The sequence below is a fragment of the Ursus maritimus genome, unplaced genomic scaffold (genome assembly GCF_017311325.1).
Source record: "Ursus maritimus isolate PB19 unplaced genomic scaffold, ASM1731132v1 scaffold_21, whole genome shotgun sequence".
Lineage (NCBI taxonomy): Eukaryota > Metazoa > Chordata > Mammalia > Carnivora > Ursidae > Ursus > Ursus maritimus.
The window spans coordinates 48,143,989-48,167,185 of record NW_024424564.1 but is presented as its reverse complement, the minus strand read 5'-3'; the positions used below and the strand labels follow the sequence as shown (position 1 = coordinate 48,167,185).

Sequence of the window (23,197 nt, the reverse complement as noted above, 5' to 3'; positions counted from 1 at the left end):
TTTCCTCCGGAGGCGGGCTCAGCAAACGCAACTCTGACATCCCTGATGCTGTTTTTGTCACTGACACACTGTGTGACCTTAAGCGACTCCCTTCATCTATCTGGACCTTAGTTTTCCCATCCGAAAACGGGATCTTGTTACTCGCTCAGCCCCCTTCTCAGGACTGTTTTCTAGAACAGACGAGCGAATGAATGGAGAGCCCTTTCTGAGCCTAACAGCCCGGAGACAGATCACAAAATGGCACAGGTGTTCCTAACACGCCACGCCTTTGCAGGGTGGGGGCCACAGCCCCTGTACTCCAGGTGGCCGGCTGTCACTGCTCTGGTGTGCTAGCAAGCGTGGGGCGGGGGGGCCACAGGAACCCGCGTAGGGGGAGAGGCAGGCCAAGTGGAGGGGAATTTCAAAGTTTTACCAGCCAGGATGGACAAGTGTTCATTTCTTTCAAGTGTGAATCCCGGGGTGGGGCCTGAGTGCATGAGACCACACACTGGGATCCGAAGGGAATTCCTCCAGGGGGTGGGGTGCTGAGCTCCCCCCACCCCGCCACTGCCCCAGGCCAGCTCAGGCCAGGCCCCGGCAGGCAGTCAGGAAAGCGAGGACGAGGGAACAAGGGGCATGGACTGGCACTCCGAGGGAAGGCCTGGGTTCTGCACCTGCTGGACAGCTCTGCCGGCCCTGAGGAGATGGGGCGGGGGGCATGTCTCTGAGTCCCCAGCTGGAGGCACACGAGGCCTGAGTGGCTGGCCTGGAGGCCGTGGTGGGGGGACTATGGGGGGCAGGGTCACTTACTGTAGAGCCTGGGCTCCTTGGCGTGGGGCCCGGGCTTGGCGGAGGTGGGCGCCCCTGGGGCCGGGGCCCGGCGCCGGCTCTGCAGGGCCTGGTAGAGGCCCAGGGCGCGTCGCCTGGCCTTGCGCAGGATGTGGCAGATGTACTGGAAGATCTCCTCGTAACAGTCGCCGGGCTCCGCGTAGCTGGCCACCGTGCTGGAGGACAGGTAGCGCTGCCGCTGCTCCAGCATCAGCCGGTGCTCCCGCTGCTTGGTCTCCGAGAACTGGGTCGCTATGACAACGAGGCACAGGTTGATCATGAAGAAGGAGCCCACCTGTGACCAACGGGAGGAGAGGACAGGGACAGGAACAGAGGGGACGGATGGGTGGGGGGAGGCAGAGGTGGGGGAGAGGAAAATGAGGGGGGGGGGGGGGGACAGAGGTGGAGCCAGAGTGACAGAGGCAGGGCGAGAAGCAGAGGGACACAGAGGCCGAAAGGAAGACAGGAGGTGGAGCAGGGACAGATCCGAGACACCAGACAGGGACGGGACAGAGCCAGGAGGCAGATGGAGATGGCCAGGAGTACAGAGAGACGACAGGAGAAACACCGAGAGGGAGTGACACAGGCTCAGAGGGTACAGGAGCGGAGGGCACGGGAGACACAGAGCGACGGGGCACGAGGAGGCAGGGAGAGAGAGGAGCAGAGGGTGGAGGGCCCAGAGAGACGGAGAGGCACGGGCACAGATAGGGACAGGAAAAGATTGCTGAGGCCTTGCTCCGACAGGAGGCCAGGGCCCCAGGACGGCGGTGACCTGGGCAGCTCCCCAGGCCCCACTGGGACCTGCTTCCAAGCCCGTTTCCCCAGGCCCTCAGCCCCGGGGGCCACGGCTGCCCTCCCACCTGGGACACCAGTGCTGAGGCCAGGGAGGGAGGCCGAGCCCCAATCAGGCAACCCAGGCCCTGAGTCCCACGCCAGCCCTGCCCTCACTCTGGCTTGACTTTGGCCTCAATTGGGCATCCAGACAAAAGAGAAGGTTCCTTCAGAAAGCATTTACTTGTATGGCTTTATCCGTGCTTGGATGGAGGAGGTGGGGAGAGGCCACCTCGTTAGCACTAGGAATCCTGCCACCTCATGACTCAGGGCCCAGGTCCAGTGCCCACCACAGGGAGCGGAGCCTTCCTGCCCTGGTTTCCAGAGGGCAGGCCCCTCCCCTGGCCTTTGCTGAGCCTTTGAACGGGATCCACGGGCCCTGCCAGCAAGGGGAATGGCTTTTCATCCTCCTCCAGGCCACCCTCCTCCAGGCCCCAGCCCCAGCCACTGATTCACCCTTCCCTCCTGTCCCCCAGGCCACAGATAGGAAGCTGGGCTTCCAGGGTTATCAGGGGAGGCCTTCCTGGCTGGAAGACTCTGGAAAAATTCCCTGGTAAGATGTCCCTCATTGGCTCTCTTGGTCACGTCTTCCACAAGCATCTCCTGGGGCCCTGCTCCACACCAGGCCTGTGTCAGGGGTCACGAGGAAGGAGAGGGCACAGCCCCTTCCCTCGGGGAGCTCACACCTGTCAGGTTTCTACCCAGCCTGTCTCCACAGCTGCTGCCCTATGGCCCTGGCCCCCCCCCATCCCTTCTGGACCTCCATTTTCCCATCTAGGAAGCTGAAGGCTCAGGAAAGACAAGCTTAAGACTTTTCCAAACAGGGGAGCACTGGGGACCTGAGTCTGAGGGCTGAGGACCTCTTGCCTCACTGGGGCTCCTCACCTGAGGAACAGAGTGGGCTGGTGGCCCTGTGGGGCCAGGGTTGTGAGGGCAGAATGACAGCACGGTCGCTCAGGCTCTGCTCTCAGGGCCCTTCCCAGCTCCTGGAGAACTCAGCATCCTTAGCCCCCTGCCAGGGCCCCTCTCTTGTGACAGGGCCACCTGGGACCCAATAACAGCAGTGGTAATAGGAGCAGGGCTCACTTACTGAGCGCTTCCTGTGTGCCGGGCCGCAGGCTCTGTCTCCTCCAATCTTCCTGAGAGCCCATAAGCCTGAGGTGCCATCCCTGTCCCCCACTTACTGCGGGCCGGGGGAGCTAAGGGGCCTAACTTGGGTCACGCTGGGAGTCGCCAACCCCACGTTCCCACCCCTAACTGCATCCGGAGGGGCAGACCACATTCTCCAGCTCCTCTCTGAAATTCGAGGCTCCTCTAGCAACCCCAGTGGTTTGAGGTCCCCCCCACCAGGTTCCTGTCCATTTCAAGGTCTCTGCACACAGCCCCCTGCCCAGAATGTTCTCCCCCCCGGCCGCCTGTCCTGAGCCGTTAAGGCTCCATCCTGGTATCGCCTCCTCGGGGAAGCTTCCCACTCCCCCCTCCCTCCTCCAAGCTAGATTAGAGAAATCCTTTGTCCTCCCTCAGCCTCTCAGGCTTCCTTCTGTCATGGCTCCTAACAACCTGTCTGATCACTGTCAGCTGTAGCCCATCTCCGCCCCCACCCCCAGCCCCCGCCCCCAGACTGAGCTCCTCAAGAGCAGAGCCAGGCCCACCTCACTGCTCAGTTCCCAGTGCTTAGCTCAGGGCTCCAAGCAGCACAGGCTTGCCTGGCTGTGCTGGGGCAATGGACAGACCAGTGGGTAAACGGCAATGCTGAATGAAGCCTGGACCCCACTCCTTTTATCTGGCTGTCTCCTTAGGGGTCCAAAGCCCCAGCCTCCCCAGGAAGGCATCAGAGCAAAGCCAACAGCAGCTATGTCTCAGGTCACTTGCCGGCTTGTCCTGAACCCCCAGGTCAAGGTCCCACCAGCTCAGAAAGGGGTGCTGCCCCAGAGAGCCAAGCGTGCCCTCTCCCACCACCAGGACGCCAGAAAACCTAGCCTCACAACAGCAGGAAGCCAGCAATGACTCTCCCAGGAGTGAATCACCTTGACATTTGGGGGACTGTGCTGGGGGGCGGAGGCAGGAGGGGCTGCCAGCGGGGGAGGGCCCTGCTCTGTCCACCGCCAAGTGACCCCCATAAGGCAGAGAGGTAGGAAACCCTCCGAGAATTTCCGGACGCCCCTTGAGGAAGCGGCCCCCCATCTCCTCTTCCCACCCCGGGAAAAAGAGGAGTCCGCTGGAGCCCTAGAGAAGCTCCCATCAGGGGCCGCACCTGGCTAAGGTCAGGAGAAGAATGCATTCCCAGCGACCACGAGGCAGAGAAACACGAGCAGGAGCAACTAGATGGACTTAACTGCCCAGAAATGAGGAATGAAAGCAACAGAAAGTGACGGATGCTTCCCGCCGCCGCCCTGACGAGTCCCTTCATCACCCGGGCTCGGAGGCATTGAAAAATTGCCCCTCCTGGGGAGCCCGGCGGGATCGGTGAGCGGAGCACGAGACTCTTGATCTCCGGGTTGTGAGTTTGAGCCCCACGCTGGGGGTAGAGATTACTTAACAATAAAATGAAAAAAAAAAAAATAACCCTCCTGCTCCCTCCCACTCAGCTCTCCTGGCTCTGTGCGGCTCCCTGGGGACCCCCCAACCCCATCCCTGGTGCATGGGTCCCGGAGCGTGCCCAGAGAGCCCCAGCCCCCTGACACTTACTATGATAAGCAGGATAAAGTAGATGAAGTTGTAGAACGAGTGAGCGTCCATCACGTAGTACATGATCTCCACCCAGCCTTCCAGAGTGATCACCTGCAGCCAGAGCGGGGAGCGGGCCTGAGACGGGGGGTGGCGCCCCAGGCCGACGCCCTACTATGTGCCGGGCTGCCTGGTCCGCATCCCCTCTTGGACTCTGCACAAGGTTCCGTGGGCCAGCCGGCCTCACCCCGGTACACACGTGAGGAGACGGAAGTTCAGAGAGGTTAGAGTCTCTGCCCACTGTCACACAGCCAGGAAGGCGGGCAGCCAGGCTTAAGCCTGGTGCCTCTTGCTCCAGAGCGCGCCCCTCTCCAGTCTCCCACACCAAGGCAGGAGGGCTGGAAGCAGGGGGCCCTGGGCAGCCCACTCACCCCCTCGGGGCCAAGGGTCTCCAAACACAGCCGCTGGGCTGTGCTCACATCACATCACACCCTGCAGCTCTGAAGTCTGTGATCTCACTGCTCCCCAGAGCAAAGCCACAGAGCAGCACAGCGCACAGAGCTGCCACCATGGGGAAGGCCCTCCCGTCTCCTCGGGGCTTCTCAGCCACCACCCTCTGCTCCAGCCCTGTTCTTCCTTCTGAGGGCAGAGGAAGGTGACCTTGACCAAGCACTCACTCCACGCTGGGCTGACTGCTCTGCTCACATCACCTGGCTTCTTCTCAGAGCAGTCATTACTCCGACATTAGAGGTGAAAAACTGAGGCACAGAGACATCAAGCAGTGCATCCAAGGTCCCACAGCCCTATTTCCCTCCACATAGCCCATCCCTGTCCTCTGCAGCGCACGGGGGCCACGCAGGGCAGTAAAGCCCTATACACGCAGTAACGGTAACGCTGCTCTGTGAGCGTACGTCTCCACGTGCACGGAGTAAAATGTATTTCTTACTGACTGATCAAAAGAACCGTCCAAGAGACCCTGCCCAAATAGACAAACAGCTCTCGGTGCTCTCTGCACACCCCAGGGCTTCCCTGCACCCAGGCTTTTGCTGGAGCAGTACCTCCACCAGGAATGTCTTTGCCCCCAGGTCCTGAGCATGGGCCTTGCCCGGTCAGCCCCTCGAACAAGGCGTGAGTCGGGCCTCTCCCTTCTAGAAACAGACCTCCCCACTGGGATCCATCTGCCCCCAGGCCACCTGGGATTCCACAAAGAGCACAGGCTTTGGGGTCATTCAGACCGGGATTAAAAATCCCGATTCTCCATTAAATAGCATGGGATCTTCAAACAGCTTGCTTCCTTTCTTTCGAACCTCAGTTGCTCTGTCTGTAATCGGGCATGATAACGCCCAGTGTGCCAGCAAGCTGGGCAGATTTCAGTGAAACCCCTAGCACAAAACCCTCCATGCCAGAAGCTGTTTGCTCCACCCCTCACCGCACCGGACTCGGGTCTCCCAGGCCGCGGCACAGGGGCTGGGGCCAGGCCTGCGGGGCCTCACCTGGAAGATGACGATCCAGGCGTAGCCGATGTTGTCAAAGTTGATGGCACCCTTGTGGGGGTTGGCGCTGCCCGTGCGGCACACATTGTAGTAGCGGTTCCAATTGACGCAGAGCCCGCTGGCGTTGAGGTCCTGGCGCCCTGCCCCGAAGTCGTAGACATCATCCTTGGACAGGCAGCACTCACGGCCCTGCTCCTTGAGTGGGGGGATCTCGTGGCAGCCCATGATGCCGTTGTCCCCCGAAAGGGAGCAGATGAAAGGCATCTCGTCGTCCTCCTCTGGCTGGTAGTAGGGGGGCAGGGCCACATCCCCTCGTCTGCCCACAGGGGACAGTGGGAAAAAGGGGAGAAGGGGGACGGGTCACCACCAGGCAGAGCAGAAAGGGCAGAGGCGACGTAGCATGGCAGAACTGTCCCAACAGGTCCTGTCATTGCCTTCAGGCCTTTGCCATGTTGTTCCCCAACCTAGGACACCCTTCCCCAGGGTCGAAAAATCTCCCACTGACCCACTGTGCTCAGTTCCAGGGTGCCCCCCCCACCCCGGCCACACTGGGGAGCCTTCCCTAAGGGCTAGTCCTTGGTCCCCTGTCGCGGGACTGTGTCCTGCACACACCCCCATATTGCTCCTGGGGCATACGCACCCAGCTTCTCTGGGAGGCTGCAGTTCTGTTAGGGCAAGGACGGAGTCTCAGGCTCCCCAGTCCCCACACACCGTTGGTCAGGCCAGAGTACGTGTTTAATCCACAAATGCTGACTTTTACCGATCCAACAGATGAGAAGCTGACCCTCTGCCTGGCCCACCCGTTCCCATCTGTGTGACCTTGGACTGTTAACTTCCTCTCTTGGACTGTCAATTTCCTCCTCTGTGAGACAGAGTTGACAATCACTGCCCTACCCATCCTGTGGGGTTAAACAATGATTCATTGCAATCCAATCAAAATCCCAACGTATTTTTGTCTGGCCCGATAGTTCTAGGATTTATCTGGATGGGAGAAGAGTCAAGACAATTTTTTAAAAGGAGAAAGAGGAGTGGAGTCCAACCCGACAAGAGAGCAAAATACAACTACAATTATTACTAAAGTGTGGTACTGCAACAGGAACAGAAAGATTCATGGAGCACCACAGAGCACAGGGACAAACCCACACATAAAACAGAATAGTCTATTACAGAAACACCTTTTCAGATCCATGGGGAATAGAAGAACTAAACAATAAATGGTGTTGAGATAATTGCTATCTGTTTGGAAAATAATAAAGCCACATCCCTACCTCACACTATATATAAAAATAAACTTCTTGAAGGCTTTGTATTAAAAGAAAAAAAGAATGTAAGTTATCTCATTAATTATGTATATTGATTGCACATTGAAAATAATAATCTTTTGGGGTGCCTGGGTGGTGCAGTCAGTTAAACGTCTGACTCTTGGTTTTGGCTCAGGTAGTGATCTCAGGGTCCTGGGACCAAACCCCATGTCAGACTCTGCGCTGAGCGCGGAGTCTGCTTGAGATTCTCTCTCCTTCTCCCTCTGCCCCTCCTGCTGTGCTCTCTCTGTCTAAAATAAATATATCTTAAAAAAAAAAGAAAGAAAATAATAATCTTTGGGTTACATTAGGTTAAGTAAAATATATTATATAATTTAAAATAATAAACTTCTGGTGGATTAAAAATCATAAATGAAACAAACATAACCACAAAAATATTACAAGAGAACAGGGAACATTTTTGTTAACTCAAGATATATAAGGCCTTCTGGATAAAATACACAAAATCCAAATGCTACAAAGGAAAAGGTCAAGATTGACTATATATAAATGTAAATTTTCTTCCTTTCTTTTTCTTTTTTTTATTTTTAGAGAAGGAGAGGAGGTGGGGGTGGGGAGGTGGGCGGGGAGCAGAAGGAGAGGGAGAGAGAGAATCTTAAGCAGGCTCCATGCCCCGCATGCAGCCTGATGTGGGGCTTGAGCTCACGACCCTGAGATCATAACCTGAGCCAAAATCAAGTGTTGGACCCTTAAGTGACTAAGCCACCCAGGCACTCCCAAATGTAAAATTTCTATGAGACAAAAGAGAGCATACTAAGTAAAAAGATAAGCAAAAAACTGGGATAAAGCAGAGGTCGGCAAGGTTTTTGTGCAAAGGGCCAGATAGAAAATATTTTTTGCAGGGGCGCCTGGGTGGCTCAGTTGTTAGGCATCCGCCTTAGGCTCCGGTCATGATGGGATCGAGCCCCACATCAGGCTCCCTGCTCGGCGGGAAGCCTGCTTCTCCCTCTCCCACTCCCCCCGCTTGTGTTCCCTCTCTCGCTACCTCTCTCTCTGTCAAATAAATAAATAAAATCTTAAAAAAAAAAAAAGTACTTGTCAAAATAAAGGATTAAAAAAGAAAGAAAGAAAATGTTTTTTGCAGACCATATAGTCTCTGTGCCAATTACTCAACTGCATCATTGTAATGTGAAATAGTCATAGGAAATAGTTAAACAAGTGTCATGGCTGTGTTCCAATAAAACTTTATTTACAAAAACAAGTTAGCGACTGCCATTCCTCTGGGATGAATCTTGGGAACATATAACACAAATAAAAGAGGGGCGCCTGGCTGGCTCAGTCGAAAGAGCACACGATTCTTGATGCCAGGGTTGTGAGTTCAAGCTCCACATTGGGTACAGAAATTACTAAAAAAAATAAATAAATAAACTTAAAAAAAAAACACAAATAAAAGATAACTACAGCATATTAAAATCTCCTGTAACTCAGTAAGAAAAAGAAAAATAACCACTAGGGAAAAAAGGACATAAAAATGCAAAGAAAAAAAAATTCACAAATGAAATAAAAATGGCCAATGTACTTGAAAAAAGGGGGGGCCAATATACCAATATATAAGAAGAGATGATCACTTGACTAATGACAGGAAAATGCAAACAAAAACAACATCGAGATCATTCTACACACATACAAACAGAAATGTTTCCGGGCTGATAGTACTGAGTGCAGAAAAGAGTGAGTGCAAACAGACGTGCACACACGCTGGTGGTGGAATACAACCTTTTTAGAAGACAACTTGGCAACATCCACCAACAATTAACATGTACGCATCCACCCCGAATACAAATGGCCACCTGCCGGTCACAAAGACACCACGGCAACTCCACAGAGAAAGGATGGACTTCTCAATCAACGTGCTGGGACAGTCGGGCATCCTTATAGAAAGGGACTCTGGAGCCCAACCGTGTACCATACTAAAAATTATTTGAGATGGAATACAGACCTAAATGTGAAAGATAAAATGGGAAAGTTTCTAAGAGAAAACGTTGGAGAATATTTTCATCACCTTGGGTTAAGAAAGGATTAAACTGGACACGAAAAGCAATATTAAAACAGTGATTGATAATCTGGACTTCATCACAACTAAGAGCTTCTGTTCATGCAACAGCACCATTATATGCCACCAAAGGACACAAATCCAGAATACAAAGAACCAACCACTACAAACTTATAATGAAAGGACAACGCAAGCTAAAAATGGCCAAAGACCGTAGCAGACCCTGCATAAGAAGATGCATGAATGGCCCGTGTGCCCGCAAAAAGGGCTCATCCTCACTAGACATCTGGGCAGTACAAATTAAAACCACGATAAGATACCACTGCCCTCTCACTGGAATAGTTAAAATTAAAAGGACTGACAATCCCAAATGTTGCTAAGGATGCCGGGCCCCTGAACTCTCAGATTTTGCAAGCAGACATTTAGTGCAGCCAGTCTGGAAACCCGCTTGACAAAAATCTGCTCAAGCTAAACGTACGTGCACCCTTGGTGATTCCACTCCTGGGTATTTACCCAAAGAAAGGACAGCTCTATCCACCAAAGATATGTACAAGAATGTGCATGAGTCACAAGAGCCAAAAAACCCAGAAACAGCCCAAATCAACAGTGGACTGAAAAAAATAAGTACTTGTATATTTGCTCAATATCTACCCACAGCAATGAAAACCAAAAAAACGACTGCCGCCCGCAAGCCCGTGGGTGAATCTCAAAGACGTTACGCTGAGCCAAAGAAGCAGACACAAAGGTGTTAAAGACGCCACTGAAAGAAACCTCAGAAACAGGCAACACAAATCTATGGTGAGAGAGGTCAGAATAGTGGCTACTTTGGGGTGACGGGGACGGGAAGCGGCCAGGGGCAGGAGGGGGCCCCCCGGGTGGCCTTACGTTGGCGCAGACCCACGGAACACTTCACTAAGCTGTACGCTTAATAGCTGTGCCCACTACCGCATGCAATTTGTATCTTCACCAAAGAAGTATAAAAATAGACATACACTTTGACTAGCAATTACGAGCCTAGCCACTGATCACGTGTGCATATAAGGGTCACACGTGTGCGTGATGCGCTCTTTTACGCAAGAGCCAAACCTTGGAAACCATGCAAGGTCCATCAACAGGGGCTGGCGAGACGAACTGTTGTTTATCCATGGAGTAAGAAACACTGGTGTGAAAACACCCTCAAGCCTCACTGTCAGAGCAATTCGCATTTTGAAAACCTGTCTGGGATGTGAACGGTCATGTGCATGCATGTTAATGCTTCGACAGAATCTGGAAGAAGGGACCAGCTGCTTTGCAGAGGACACCAGTCCTGGGCTCACATTCTGGATCCTGCCACTTCCTAGCTGGGCGATACTGTCCTGATTGGGAGCTCAAGAACCCCCAAAACGACCACCTGGGGTCTCCCCAGGAGCTTCTGCGCCTGGAGGGATGCTTGGAGCAGGCTCACCAGGGGCAGTCACAGCGGGCTCTGCAGGCGGGGGAACCTGAGTTCAAATTCTAGCCGATACTCCGCTCTTAACCTCGGTCGCCTGGCCTCCACATGGGGTCAAATTTAAGCATTACCTCAACCACACCTGTTACGCTGGGCACTTCATCACTGTTAACCAAGTAAGTAAACCAGTCTGGAGACGCTCAACAACCAAGTAGAATAAACTCACAAGGGAGGTAATTTCAGACAGAGATGGTGCCAAGAGGAAATCAAGCAGGATAAGGCAATGGAGTGTCTGGGAGCGGGGGGCAGTGGGGGGGGGGGAAGGCCTCCAGCAGGGTGGTGACACTGGGGCTGCAGTGGGACAATGAGAACGGGGGTGGCCACGGAATGCCCAAGGGAAAGATCCACGTGGGACAGAGGGGTCTGGACGTGTCCTGAACCCCAAAAGCTGAGAGCTCACACCTGCACATCTCCATCTTTGACGCCGAGACCAGGAGAAGCAGGTGCCCCTCTCTCCTGCTGCCTCAGAGCCCACCTCTTCCAAGTGATCGACACAAGTGTAGACCCCCCACGCCTCCCACAGGGCCTTTCCCACAAGGGTGCCCCTTCTCTGGTCTACCCAGGTACCCCACCGGTCCCCACAGCAATGGGCAGGAGAGCCAGGCCCCTCCCCAGTGCTCACCCCGGCTCTCGGGTTTAGTTTCACCTCCGTAACTGACAGGCTGCGAGGGAGAAAGCTCAGCCCACGCCATGGGGCAGTGCCCCCATGCCTCCGGCAGACGTCCTCGGTCCACGAGAACCACTCGCAGAGGCATCTGTGCCCCGTTCCCCAAGGACAGCAACTCCGTCTTCTGCTGGGGCCTCAGCGCTGAGCACGGGCTTGGCAAGAGCAGCCACTTGAGTGCTTTTGCCGAGTGAGAGGCTGAATGAGCACACTCCCCTATTTCTGTCTCCCCGGGCCCGGTGCCGGGCGGGAACGCGCTAACGCACGGTAAATTGGTAGCCCGCTCCTGTCCAAACGCATCTGTGTAGGTGTGTACACTCCAAGATGCGGCTCTCCCCTCCCCGGGAGATTCTGGAGATGCCAAATCTCTCAGACAGCTCAACCCAACTCCTCCAAGCGCCAAAGCTTGGCTTCTGTTTAGACGGCTTCGACAGTCGCTGCCCTGAGGGTAGCCTGCCCACATGGGGGGCGGGGGCTACACTCACATGGTGAAGTTCTCCTCCAGGAAGCAGCGGTTTCGCAGCAGGCCCGCCCAGAGCTGTACGCCGATGATGCCGAAGATGAAGAAGACAAAGAAGCAGAGCAGGAGGACGTTCCCCAGCATGGGCAGCGTGTCCAGCAGCAGGTTTACCAGGATCCGCATACCTGTGAGCGGGGGAGGGTGGAGAGACCGTCAGACTTGGGAGCAGAGGGCCCAAGGGCAGAGGGGGAGCGCAGGCTCAGAGAAACAGGGAGGGGGCACTGGGACGAGAGGTGGGGACACACGGGCAGGGGCTCCCAACTGTTCCCAGCCTGCTCAGTGGCCATTAGACAGACACTCTCCTTGGTGTCTGCCCTTCCACGCAGAGGCCACAGAAATGGCTCTGGGCCCCACCACACTTCCGCCAGATTCTGGATGAATAAGCAGCTATTTATTTATGGAGCTCCACTGATGTGCCAAACTCTCTTCTTGGGAATGGACAAATGTGATCTCCCTCAGTCTTCAGGACAGCTCTGTGAGGCTGGTGATATTACCCCTATTCTATAGAAGAAGAACTGGAGGCTTATAGAACTGAAGCTACTTGCCCAGAGTCGCACAGCTGGGAAGCAGCAGGGTCTGGATTTAAACCAGGTGTCCTGACACCACACCTGGCATTCCCTCCGCAACCCTCAGTTACCTGGCAGCCTGAGACCGAGGCTGGCTCATCTCACTCTGCCCATAACCCACCCAGATGAGCACAGTAGGTGCCTAATGAATGCTTCCCAAATGTTCTTCATCGCTGGGGCAGCCACTGGTTCCCCGAACATGCCAGGATACAGTCATACCAGCCAACCAGAACGACTCTGCTGCCCCACCCCACCCATGATAGAACCAGGCAGAGCTCCTGGACAACCTACAGAGAGCCAGCCCGCGGTGGACTCAGATCTGGCCTGATAGCAGAAGACGCCGTTCCTTCCTGAGGAACAGCTGCAAAGAATCAGCCAAGCCAGAGGCAAGAAAAGGAGAAAAGGGGTAATGGGAATGGAGACAGGAGTCCCTTGGGGGGGGGAGGTCAGGGTGACTGAGGGGGGCTTCAGGCAGGTATGGGAGGGGAGCAGAATATATCAGTTATACCCTGGAGGGGCCTGACATCCTGAAACCCGGCAGGTAGGAATAGAAGGCCTGTGGAAAGCATGCAGTCTCTGATTTTTAGACAGATCCAGGTTCAAATCCTACCCTATTGGCCATGAGACCTTGAGCCAGTCCCTTCCCCTCTTGGTAGACAAGGCCTCTCAGCAAAGGGGTCCAAGAAGACAGCAGCCACCCTGAGAAAGTCCCCCAGCTCCAGGCCTACACCCAAATCTCAGCAAACCCCGGTGTTCCCACCCCACAGCTTGCAGCCCCACCCCCACACACTTAGCACCCCTCACATCTACCTCCCCATCCTGCCCTTCTGCCCCTCCTGCCCTGGGCTGATCCACACCACCATCCACACCCTCCATGCCCTCTCCCTTTCCACAGGCTCAGTCCCACCCCCAGCCCCCACCTGTGAAACGGACCTGCTCTCTCAAGTCTGGGTGATGTCATCCATCATCATGACCTCATTAGCTGTTTGTATGCCACCCACTCCCCCTTGGCTCCACAGAGGAAGATCCAGCCACCCCAGTAACTGGAGAATCCACAGGAGTACAAACCCCAGGCAGATGGGTCACCTCTGTGGTTTGGCCCGGCCTCCTTTCCCGGTCCTATGAACACAGCCCCGTGGGGCACCTGGGTGGCTCAGTCAGTTAAGCATTTGCCTTCGGCTCAGGTCATGATCTCAGGGTCCTGGGACTGAGCCCTGCATTGGGTTCCCTGCTCAGTGGGGAGTCTGCTTCTCCCTCTCCCTCTTCACCTCCCCCTGCTTGGTACACCCTTTCTCTATCTTGCTCTCTCAAATGAATACATAAATCTTCAAAACAAAACAAAACAGCCCCACTCCCCCACTCCAGTCCCTGTGGTTTGGCTGGGCTGCCATGGAGATCACATGACCTGAGCCTGGCTAATGAGCACATTCTGTTCCCCTAGCCCCAGGGGTTGGTCCAGAATGGGCATGTGACCCCAGCCGGGACCAATAAGGGTCCGCCCTGAGTCTTGTGCTGGAACTACATGGGGAGGGAAACGCTCACTTTCTGCAGAGCTTGCAAACCAGGAAGAGTTACGCCTGGACCTGCTGGGACCGCTGCTGGGACCATCCTGCCTTAGCAGGGCAGCACCTGCCTATGACTGAAGCCAGCCCAGGGAAAACAGAGCCCAGGACAGAACAGGGGCGATTCCTGAGCCCAAGACAGAAAACAGAGGAAAACAGAACCCAGGACAGAAAGGTCTGGAAGGACTGCAGGAGGTCCATAAACCTTATGAAATTGCTATAAAATGTACAAGTACGACATCATGAATTTTTCTTGGGAGAAGGTCCACACAAATGTCTGTGGCCCCAAAGTGGGTCAGGAGCTGGTATATCACTCTTGAATGCCTACCTTCTGAGATCCTGTGAGGTCTGACTCTTCCTACCTCTCCAGCTTAATCTCTCTCTCTCTCTCTCTCTCTCTCTCTCTTTCACCTATGCCTATTTCTCTCTCAATACCAAATTATTCGAAGTTCCCTAAATATACCATGGGATTTCACACCTCCGTGCTTTTACTCATGCTGTTCTTTCTGGAACACCTTTCCATGTCTCTTATGCCTGGCAAATCCCTATTCACCCACCACAGCCCAGTTGAAGCTCTACTTTCTCTCTGTAAAGCTTTCCCCTACCCCTTCTCACTGCATCCCAGGTGGAATTCATCCCTCTCTCTTCTGCTTTGGGCAATCTCAGCACCTCTGACCTAACCTAGGCTGCCTTGTACAGTTGTATAAGTTGCATACTGCACAACCTTGGAGGCCCCATTCACTAGGTAATCTTCTAGCCCTAGTGTATAATTATGTTTACCCTCCTGCCACTTCCACTGGGCTGTAAGCTCCTGGGAGCAGGGCCTGTGTCTGGTCAGCATTCTCAGAACCCAGCGGGTCCTAGCCCAGAACAAAGGCTCAGCCAATATTTGCTGAATGATGTGATAAGTCATGAGGAAAGAATGGAAGACTGGAGAGGGGAGGATGAAAAGATGGTGACAAGGAGAACAGGCGCCCTCTCCGGATTTTTATTTATTCCAGGGATGATGCTAAGGTGGTTGTTAACGAGGGTAATTATTTGGGATTTACATCACGAGCTCTGTGTGGCGTGATTTCCAATCAATAATTAATGCCTACCCCATCCTCCCTCCCCACAAAACTAGGTCAGCCTCCTCCTAGGAAAGGGCGTGGGGCTCCCTTGCAGGCTGTGGCTTCCAGTTGAGAGGAGGCCAGGGCTAGTGAGGGCTCAATACCCCACCCCCACCCCCAACAGGGTAGGCAAGGGTATGCAGGGGAGGGAAGCAAGGAAACAGACCAAGCACCCTTGCAATCCATCCAAACCCACCCAAATGTGACCTTAGCCAGTTGCAGGCCTTCCTGGTGCCCCATCGTTCATTCGCCCAAAGAACACTTCCCAATGCCGTGCCCAGCACGGTGCTGGGCTCGGGGGAATCCAAACATGAACACTCCCGCATCTCAGCCCCTCAGAGCTTGCAGTCTAGCAGCGGGGGGACGGGGGAACCACATTGTTGGGAAACACAACCAAGCCTGGGAAGTGGTGGCAGCTCTGGGCACCTTCCTGGAGGGACTGGAGCTGGGCCCTGCAGGATGACAGGAGCTTGTGACAAAGGCACAAGGGTATGTGACCATTCAGAGAGTGCATCGCGGCCATGCTTGGGGGTGACTGCAAAGCGGAGTCTAAGGAGTGCGGGGCTCTGTGCTAGGTGGCCGGTCAGGGAGGCCCATGGGCAGATTCTGAGCAGGCGAGCCCTTGGACGGGGCACTAGAGGACGGGGACAGAGGCAGGATGCAAGCACTGGCGGCCAGCAGCCACGTGAGAAGAGGCTGGGTCAGAAAGGCCACGAGGAAGCCGGTGGCTCTGCACAGTCCCAGCCTGGCTGCTCCCCGGCTGCTCCCCTGGGCCGGCCTTTGTTGCTCAATTAATTACATTTCCCTTGTTCTCCAGGATATTGAAATTCTGAAAGGCTCCTCAAAACCTGCCAGGCTTGCTTCCCTGAATGGCAGCCCATCCCCCCTCCCCTCTTCCCTCTGCCGAGCCAGGCCCCAGCTCACTCCAAGCCCTCCCTTGGGCCCAGGGAGTCCCAGGGCCACTGAGCCAAGGCATAATTAGCTAATTAGGGACTCAGAACGAATCCATCGTTTCCGTGCCAGGGAAAAGGGGCCACAGGATTAGGGAGTCAGGGAGGACCCCACGAGACCCCGGCTAATCCTCCTTTTACACCCGCAGTCAAGTAATTAGCTAAGGCAAGTGGGACAGTTCCTCTCTGCCCTCAGTTCCCCTGGCACTGGGCACAGGAGATGGAGGCAGAGAGGAGAGGGAGAACAAGAAATGGAGAGAAAGAGAGACCAAAAGCGACGGAGACAGAGACGTCTGCCTCAGACCATCCTTCCTACTCATGTCCCTCTACACCTATCCCCAGCCCAGCCCTCCTCCTCCAGGCAGTCTTCTCTGATTTCCACCCCCAGTTAGTCATGAAGCCTTCCTGCCTCCAGTTCCCCCAGGCTCTCACTCGCCATCTCTCGGGATGAGCTTATCTGGTTCTGCCTGCTTAGTGTGACTTTTTGGACCTTCAGCCTGGGGTAGAGTCCAGGAACAGGCTCCAGGCAACTGCATGAGTATGGCTGAAGGCTCTGATCCCCCAGCCAAGAAAGGAAAGAGGACCCCAGAGTCCCCAGGAAACCCAGTGCAGTCTCTACTCTGGTGAGTCCCCAGAGCACCAACCCAGGACAGGATATGTGGGTGTCAGTCCTGGCTGGGCAGCCTTGAGACAGAGCTTGCCCTCTCTGGACCCCAGTGGCCTCACCTACAGAAGATAATCCAGCCAGCCTCTCAAGAAAAGCACAGGCTCAGGATACCTCAGAGGAGAAGCCCCCAAAGGCAGAAACTGCCGGCAGTCCATCCACCCCCACAGGGAAAGTACCCGCCAGCCCCTACTCACAGGCCCCAGCCTCTCCCCCCAGCCACGCCTCCCTCTGTCCACCAGGCCACACCTACACCTGCTGCTCCAGCCAGACTGGCCGATGCCCCAGCGTCCCTACTCCGCACCTTTGCACACACTGTGCCCCCACCTACATGGCCCTACCCCACGTCCACCACGAGGGTTCCTGTTACTACTGGGCAATAGTGTCGGGTCCACTCCCCAGGGCCGCAGGGCCCCAGGCTGGTGTGACACAGCCAGGCCGATCCCCCGCCAGCCCCTGGGAAGCCCTCACACACACTCACAAGGCCATCCCTCCTCCTTTCTTAGACCTCAGCTGAGTGGTCATCTCTTCTGGTCCCCAGGCTGGGCTGATACCCCTGCAATGAACACCACGGCCCCCGCCCTCCCTCTGTCACAGCACTTCTGATGCTCCTGGCCTTCCCCAGTTCATGGCTCTACCCACGCCCCCCAAAATGGACAGTGTCCTGAGCACGAGTCCCCTAAGGGGTGTTCTGCATCCTCTAATCCAGCCCAGGGCCTGGCACAGAGTGGTACCCCGCAAGGACGGCCATAAAGGAGTGATGGGTAGGCAGAAGGAGCCATTCAGCTAATATTTAGTGAGGACCTACTACGTGCCAGGCACTGTTCTAGGCTCTAGATATGCATCAGTTAAAACAAACAAATGGATAAACAGACCAAGTCCCCTGCCCCCTAGAGGTGGACATGCTAGATGGGGGAGGGGGAGACAGAAAACCACAAACATAATAAGTCCATTTCCTCATTTGTTGGGTGGTAAGTGTTATGGAAACAGCAGGCGGAGGAGGAGAAAGGGATGGGGAGCACCAAGCTGGGCCAGGGATAGGGTCAGTATAAACCAGAGGCCAGGAGAGGCCTGGCTGGCGAGAGGATACAGGACACAGGCTCCCAGGAGCTGAGGGAGTCTGCAGCACGGGCACCTGGGGCACAGCTCTCCAGGCACTGGTGGAGCAGCCAGGCCAGGACCCAGGGGTGGGGAGGAGGCGGGCATGCTCAGGGAACAGCCAGGAGGCCAGTGTGCCTGAAGGGAAGTGAGCAAGAGGGGCGTGGAGCAGGGCTGCCCCGCAGGGGCGAGAACTCTAGCCTCTGCTCCCCCAAGGGTCACGGGCAGAAGGGAGACACGGTCTGAGGAGGGTTTGAAAGGGCCCCCCGGCTGTGAGGGCAGCATGGACTCTGGGGGGCCGGGGTGGAAGTTGGAGACCTAGAAGCGGACAGCCTGTAGAATGGTGTACGATCGCCCGTGTGTGAGCCCTGGCACACGCACACACATCTCGGTGCAGGGGGCCCGGCCTGCGGGCTCCAAGGCCAGGGGATGTGACAGTGGCCATATGGTGGCTGCCTCCTGAGGACAGCCCTTCCCCTGAGACAGAAACGGGGAGCGCTGAGGGGGGCCCTTAGGAGACGTGGCTCTGCTCGTGCCGTCCCCATGTCCTCCCTACCAGACGCCGCTTCCTGTGTGAGTGTCACGGGGACTGTGCCTCCCGTCCATCTTTCCTCCCCAGCCATGGCTCACCTGCCATGACGATAATCCGCATCTGGTTGGGTCCAGATGACAGTGACAGTGGAGGCTGGGGATACGGCTAAACGCTGGAGCTTTCGGACGGTCAAGCGATTGATGGGATGTGGGGGTGGAGGAAGAGAGGAGTCGGGGGATCTCCAAGGTCTGGGGCCTGCGGCCAGAGCCATGGAGCCGCCGTCACGGGGACACGGGACTCCGTTCGGACACGGGGTGTTTGGAGTGCCTGGTGGACATCTATGTGAAGGCATTTCATAAGCTCGTGGGGTCTGGGGTTAGGGGAGAGGAGTATGGCCTAGGACTATCGGGTGGGCGGCCTCGGGGTACACTCTCTAGGGGGCACTTAGAGTTGGGAGCTGGCAGGAGACAGATGGCAGGTGGGCAAACTGATGGAGCTGCTCAAGCTTTTCACCCCTTTACACCGGGAACCCCTCGACCAGACCCCCTGCTCTAAGGGAAGCTGGGCAGCAGCCGGGCAGGAGGCCCTTGGCGGCAGTGGGGGAGCTGGAGGGAGAGGGACAGGGCGGCGCTTCCTGACGGGCATCTCCCCTGGGTCCAGGGTGCTGTCTGCAGACAGGAGCTGTCAGCCCAGATTAGCGCAGCCGCTCTGCCAGGCCGGCTCAAGCAGAAAGAGCCGGACCCGCGCCAGCCTCTGCCAGGGGCACAGCCCGCAGCCAGGAGAAAGGGTGCCGGGCTGAGGGCAAAAGGGGCCGAGGCTGCGGCTGGCCCAGGGGCTCCCCCCCTCTTTGGTCTGGCTAGGTCAGCGGAGGGTGCTGAGCGACCGGGAGAGGCCGTCTGCTGTGCCTGCCACCGCCACCGCCAACTAATCAGGGGCACAGTGGGCGCTGAGGAGGCCGGGCCAGGCAGCATACGGCCATGCTGCTGAGGACACAGCTGCTGGCCGCAGCCCAGCGGGGAAGGAGCCTAGGGGCCGATGAGGGGCCCTCAGTGCCCACTCCTGAGCTGCAAACAAATGCCACCCCAACACCCTCCATCCCAGGACAGTGCTCACGCCTAGGGGGTGGTCCTAGCCCCTGTCGCATGGTAGGTCCCCAAACCCACTATGGCCCAAAGAACTCCCACTTATTCTTCAAATGTCCTGTCCCCATCTCCTCTGTAAAACCTCCTCAAAATACATGTTAGTGACCCTTTCCCCCAACCCCCTGCTGCCTCCATCAGAGCACCTGTCCCACTGGCCCACAGATCCGGGCTTGAATATCTGCCTGCAGAGAAGGGGCTGCGTCTAAACCTCCATGGCCCCTTAGTAGGTGCTACTTTGGATGAATGAATGAGTGAGTGAGTGAGTGAGTGAATGAATGAATGAATACATAGTAGCCCACTCCCTTGACCTGGTATCCTCCCCAGGAATTGCTCCCTCCTGATTTGTAGAGTAGACCTCGAGCTTGATGTTGGGGGAGAGAAAGAAGAGCTTTCACCCTGCTCCCACCCCCAAGCATTTCTCCTTCCACACACTTGGCTTCTCTTCTTGTTCTCAAGTCAGGTTCTCGCTAGATGTTCGGGCCAGATGTTTTCCCACCTATCTCCATCTCTTCTGAGACAGCAGCAGCCCCGGGGAAATCGGGCCCCTCCACCCGTCTTCCCTTCTCTGTCCCCTGCCACACTCCTCCCCTCCCTACCTTCCCCATGGGGGCTGCCAGTACTTTCTCTGGGAGGCCCTGTGGGTGCCAAGGACAGACAGCCCTGAAGTCCAAGGTATGGCCTGGGGTGGGAGCCTCCTTCAGCTATCCCCAAGGCCCAAGTAAACACACACTCTCGGTGAAACTGCTGAGATTTTCATGCAAACTCTGTTTCCAAGTGAGTCTCCCAGCTTCCTTTCCAACAGATGTCTCGCAAGGCAGGGTCCAAGAAGGAATCCTGGGGCCTTCTTCGTCTATCCTCAGCATTGCGGGCCTAACCACGACCCAGCTGGGCATGAGCCTGGGCAGAAAGGGCCACAGCAGGCCTGGGGTAAGGGGCAAGGTGCCAGCCATGAGTCCAGGGCCCCTTAGCCTGACAGGCAATCGAAGACGTGCCTGCAAGACCAGATCATTCAAAGACTTCTCATTCTGAAACCAGGGCTCTGAGGATCCCTGAAACCAAGAGTCTAGGATTCTGAGGCTTGATGAGTCTAAGATTCTCCGTCAGCAAGGCTAATTCCAAGATCCCAAGGGTATAAGAATCCCACACAATCAATGTTTGGTACGGGCACCTCCCAGAAGCAGATGTTGTGTGGACATCTTGCGGCCCCACGGTCTAGCAAAGGAGGGCTGGGACCCCATTTCAGGGATGGGGAAACTGAGGTCTGAGAGGTGGAGCCACTGGCCAAGATCCCAGGCGCAAACCCCGGTCTCACTACTCTGGATGCTGCCATCTGCAGCCCCAACACCGGGGCCCTCCCTCCGTGAGAGAAGCAGGGAGGGGGCTGGGCACCTGTTCAATGCCTGGTGCGGAGACAAACTTACACGGAGGTGCTATGTGCCATCCTCACTGTGCAGACAGAGGACCGAAGCAAGAGAGGAACTTTCCCGGGATCCCAAAGCTAAGTAACGTAGGACCAAGCTTTGAATCCTGGCAGCAACACTCTTTACTAACCACGGTGCCTCCCTGCCTCCTGCTGGACTTGTCCCTGTGAGGTCCCACAGCACCCGCACCCCAGGAGCTCTGTGCTCTGCCAATGAAAGGTGTTCGGGAAGGGTCCTGAGGACATCACTTCTGCTTTGACCGTGGATGTGGGCAGGGACTTCCCTGATGCCCTGCAGACGGGGTGGCTGACTGGGGCACCTACAAGTTCCGGGGAGAGGGAGGGGGTGGTGGAAAGGAGCAAAAAGGCCTGGGGGATCATGTGAGCACAGGTTCAAATCCTACCTCTGCCCCCAGCCAGCTGCGTGGCCTGGGCAGTTTATTCAACCTCCCTGTGCCTCAATTACCCCATCTGTAAAGTGGGCATCGTAACGGTACCACCATCCTAGGGCTGTTAGGAAACAAAACGAAGTAGCCACGGAAAGCCCTTGGTGGATTTCAGCCATTTATCATTCTTGGTCAATCCCTAGAGGATGTGGAAAGTTCACCTCCCACCTGCCCCTGTCTGCAGCCCCCTGCCCAGCCGACATGTCCTAGACAGCCCTTCTTCTCCACCTTTGCACCTGCAGGTCCATCTGCCAAAAACCCCCTCCCCAGCTCTCTGTGCACTTGGTGATTGTCTCCCCAAATCAGCCTCTGCAAAGATGCCCTAATGCCCCTGCCCTCTGTCCTCAGTGTTCCAGCACCATCTTCCCAATAGTAACGCCTACTGACCACTTACTGCACACCGAGCTCTGTGCTAAACTCTTTCCGCACATTATAGTATTTCATTCTTACAAAACTGTATAGAAATCAGTATTATTAACCCTATCTTATTGTTGGGGAAATGGGGGCCGGGAGAGGAGCATGGATGCCCAAGGTCCCACGACGGGCAAGTAGAGGCCTAAGACTCGAACCTGGGCCTGTCGGTGTAGAGCAAAGCTTCAGTTCCTGGTCCCACAGCTGGGACCTGACAGTGGCTTCCTCCCTGTCCATGGGCCCTGCCCTGGGAGCGTGTCCCCACCTCTCTGCATCGCCCCCACCCCGGGCGCAGCCCAAAGGCCCCTGCACAGCCGTGGGTGATTGCTGAACCCGGGACCGTGAGCTGGACAGGGCTCTGTGGACGGGCAGTGGCCCAGGCCAGGCTCAGCATCCCCAGCAGCTGCCCCCGTGCTCCCCAGGCCTCCCTCCCACCCCTCTCCACAGCCTGGGCTGAGGTGCATGGTGGTCAGTCAGGTACAGATGTGGGCCCGCAGCTCAGACCCAGCTCGCTCAGAGCCTAGCAGTAACTGCCCTAGTTTCTTACTGGAGAAAAAAAGGCACTTTTTATACTTAAATGGTGTGGCCAAGGGGCTTTGGGAGGCACTGCAACCGACTTACCGGGGGCGCAGGCCTGGAGTTGCCTGGTGCCAGGACGGGGCTCTTTTAGAAATAATCAGCCCCATCTTGCCAAGCAAGGCCCAGAAACGGACAGTGACTTATGAAGGCCGCAGCAAGGAGCCAGAACCCAGCCTCCTGGCTCACAGTCTGGTGCTTCCTCTCTTCCTCCCTCCCTCCCTCCCCAACCTTCTCCTCCACGCTGTGCTACCCTTTATCCATCAAAGGCAGAGTGGCCAGGACAGAGACCTGCATGGTAGGGTGGACGGACATATTTTATTAGGTTTGTAAACAGCACCGTGACTCCCAGGTGCCCCATCCATCCTGGACAAAGTTGAGAACAACACATCGAATCCAGTCCTCCTCTTGCTTTGTGCAAGTAGAGAAACAGGTCCAGAGACACCGAGGGACTTCCCAGATCACACAGCAGGCTCCTGGCAGAGCCAACAACCAGAACTTGCATTCCCTGACAACCCAACTACGTCTTCCTGGCAGATCGTGCTGAGGCTTTGCAGCCATTGCTATACTTTTTCAATTGCAAGGAGCTACCCATTCTCCGCGGTTTTGCAATTAATAACCCATCATTTCACTATTCCCGGCTCTCTAGCCTGCCATCTAGTGGCACCATTGAAAGCTACAGGCTATTGTTGAAAAGAGCCAGTCCCCAGGGCAGGGAAACATTTAGAAAGAAAGGAGGCAACCAACCAAATCTCTCTAGGAGGCACTTCTAAGAACTCATGCCCCCTCTCCATGCCACCATTCCGTGGTGACTCTGGGCAGAGGACGTGGGACCTGGGACCAAAGCTGCCCCTCCCATAAAGAAGGGGATGGACCAAACCACCTGCTCTAGCAGCCGGAGGCTCCTGTTAAATTCCTCATCCATACGAATTGAT

The 23,197-nt window shown here is 55.9% G+C and overlaps 1 protein-coding gene across 1 annotated transcript in view; it reads right to left on the bottom strand.

Annotated features, from left to right (window-relative positions):
• CACNA1I (calcium voltage-gated channel subunit alpha1 I) overlaps positions 1-23,197 on the bottom strand; it is a 102,126-nt gene that overhangs the window by 36,295 nt on the left and 42,634 nt on the right. Inside the window, exons 5-8 of the mRNA XM_040637569.1 lie at positions 11,752-11,911; positions 5,799-6,114; positions 4,327-4,419; positions 790-1,102 (exon numbers count right to left, since the gene is read on the bottom strand). Coding sequence (XP_040493503.1) covers positions 790-1,102; positions 4,327-4,419; positions 5,799-6,114; positions 11,752-11,911 — 882 coding nt within the window. The remainder of the gene's footprint in view (positions 1-789; positions 1,103-4,326; positions 4,420-5,798; positions 6,115-11,751; positions 11,912-23,197) is intronic.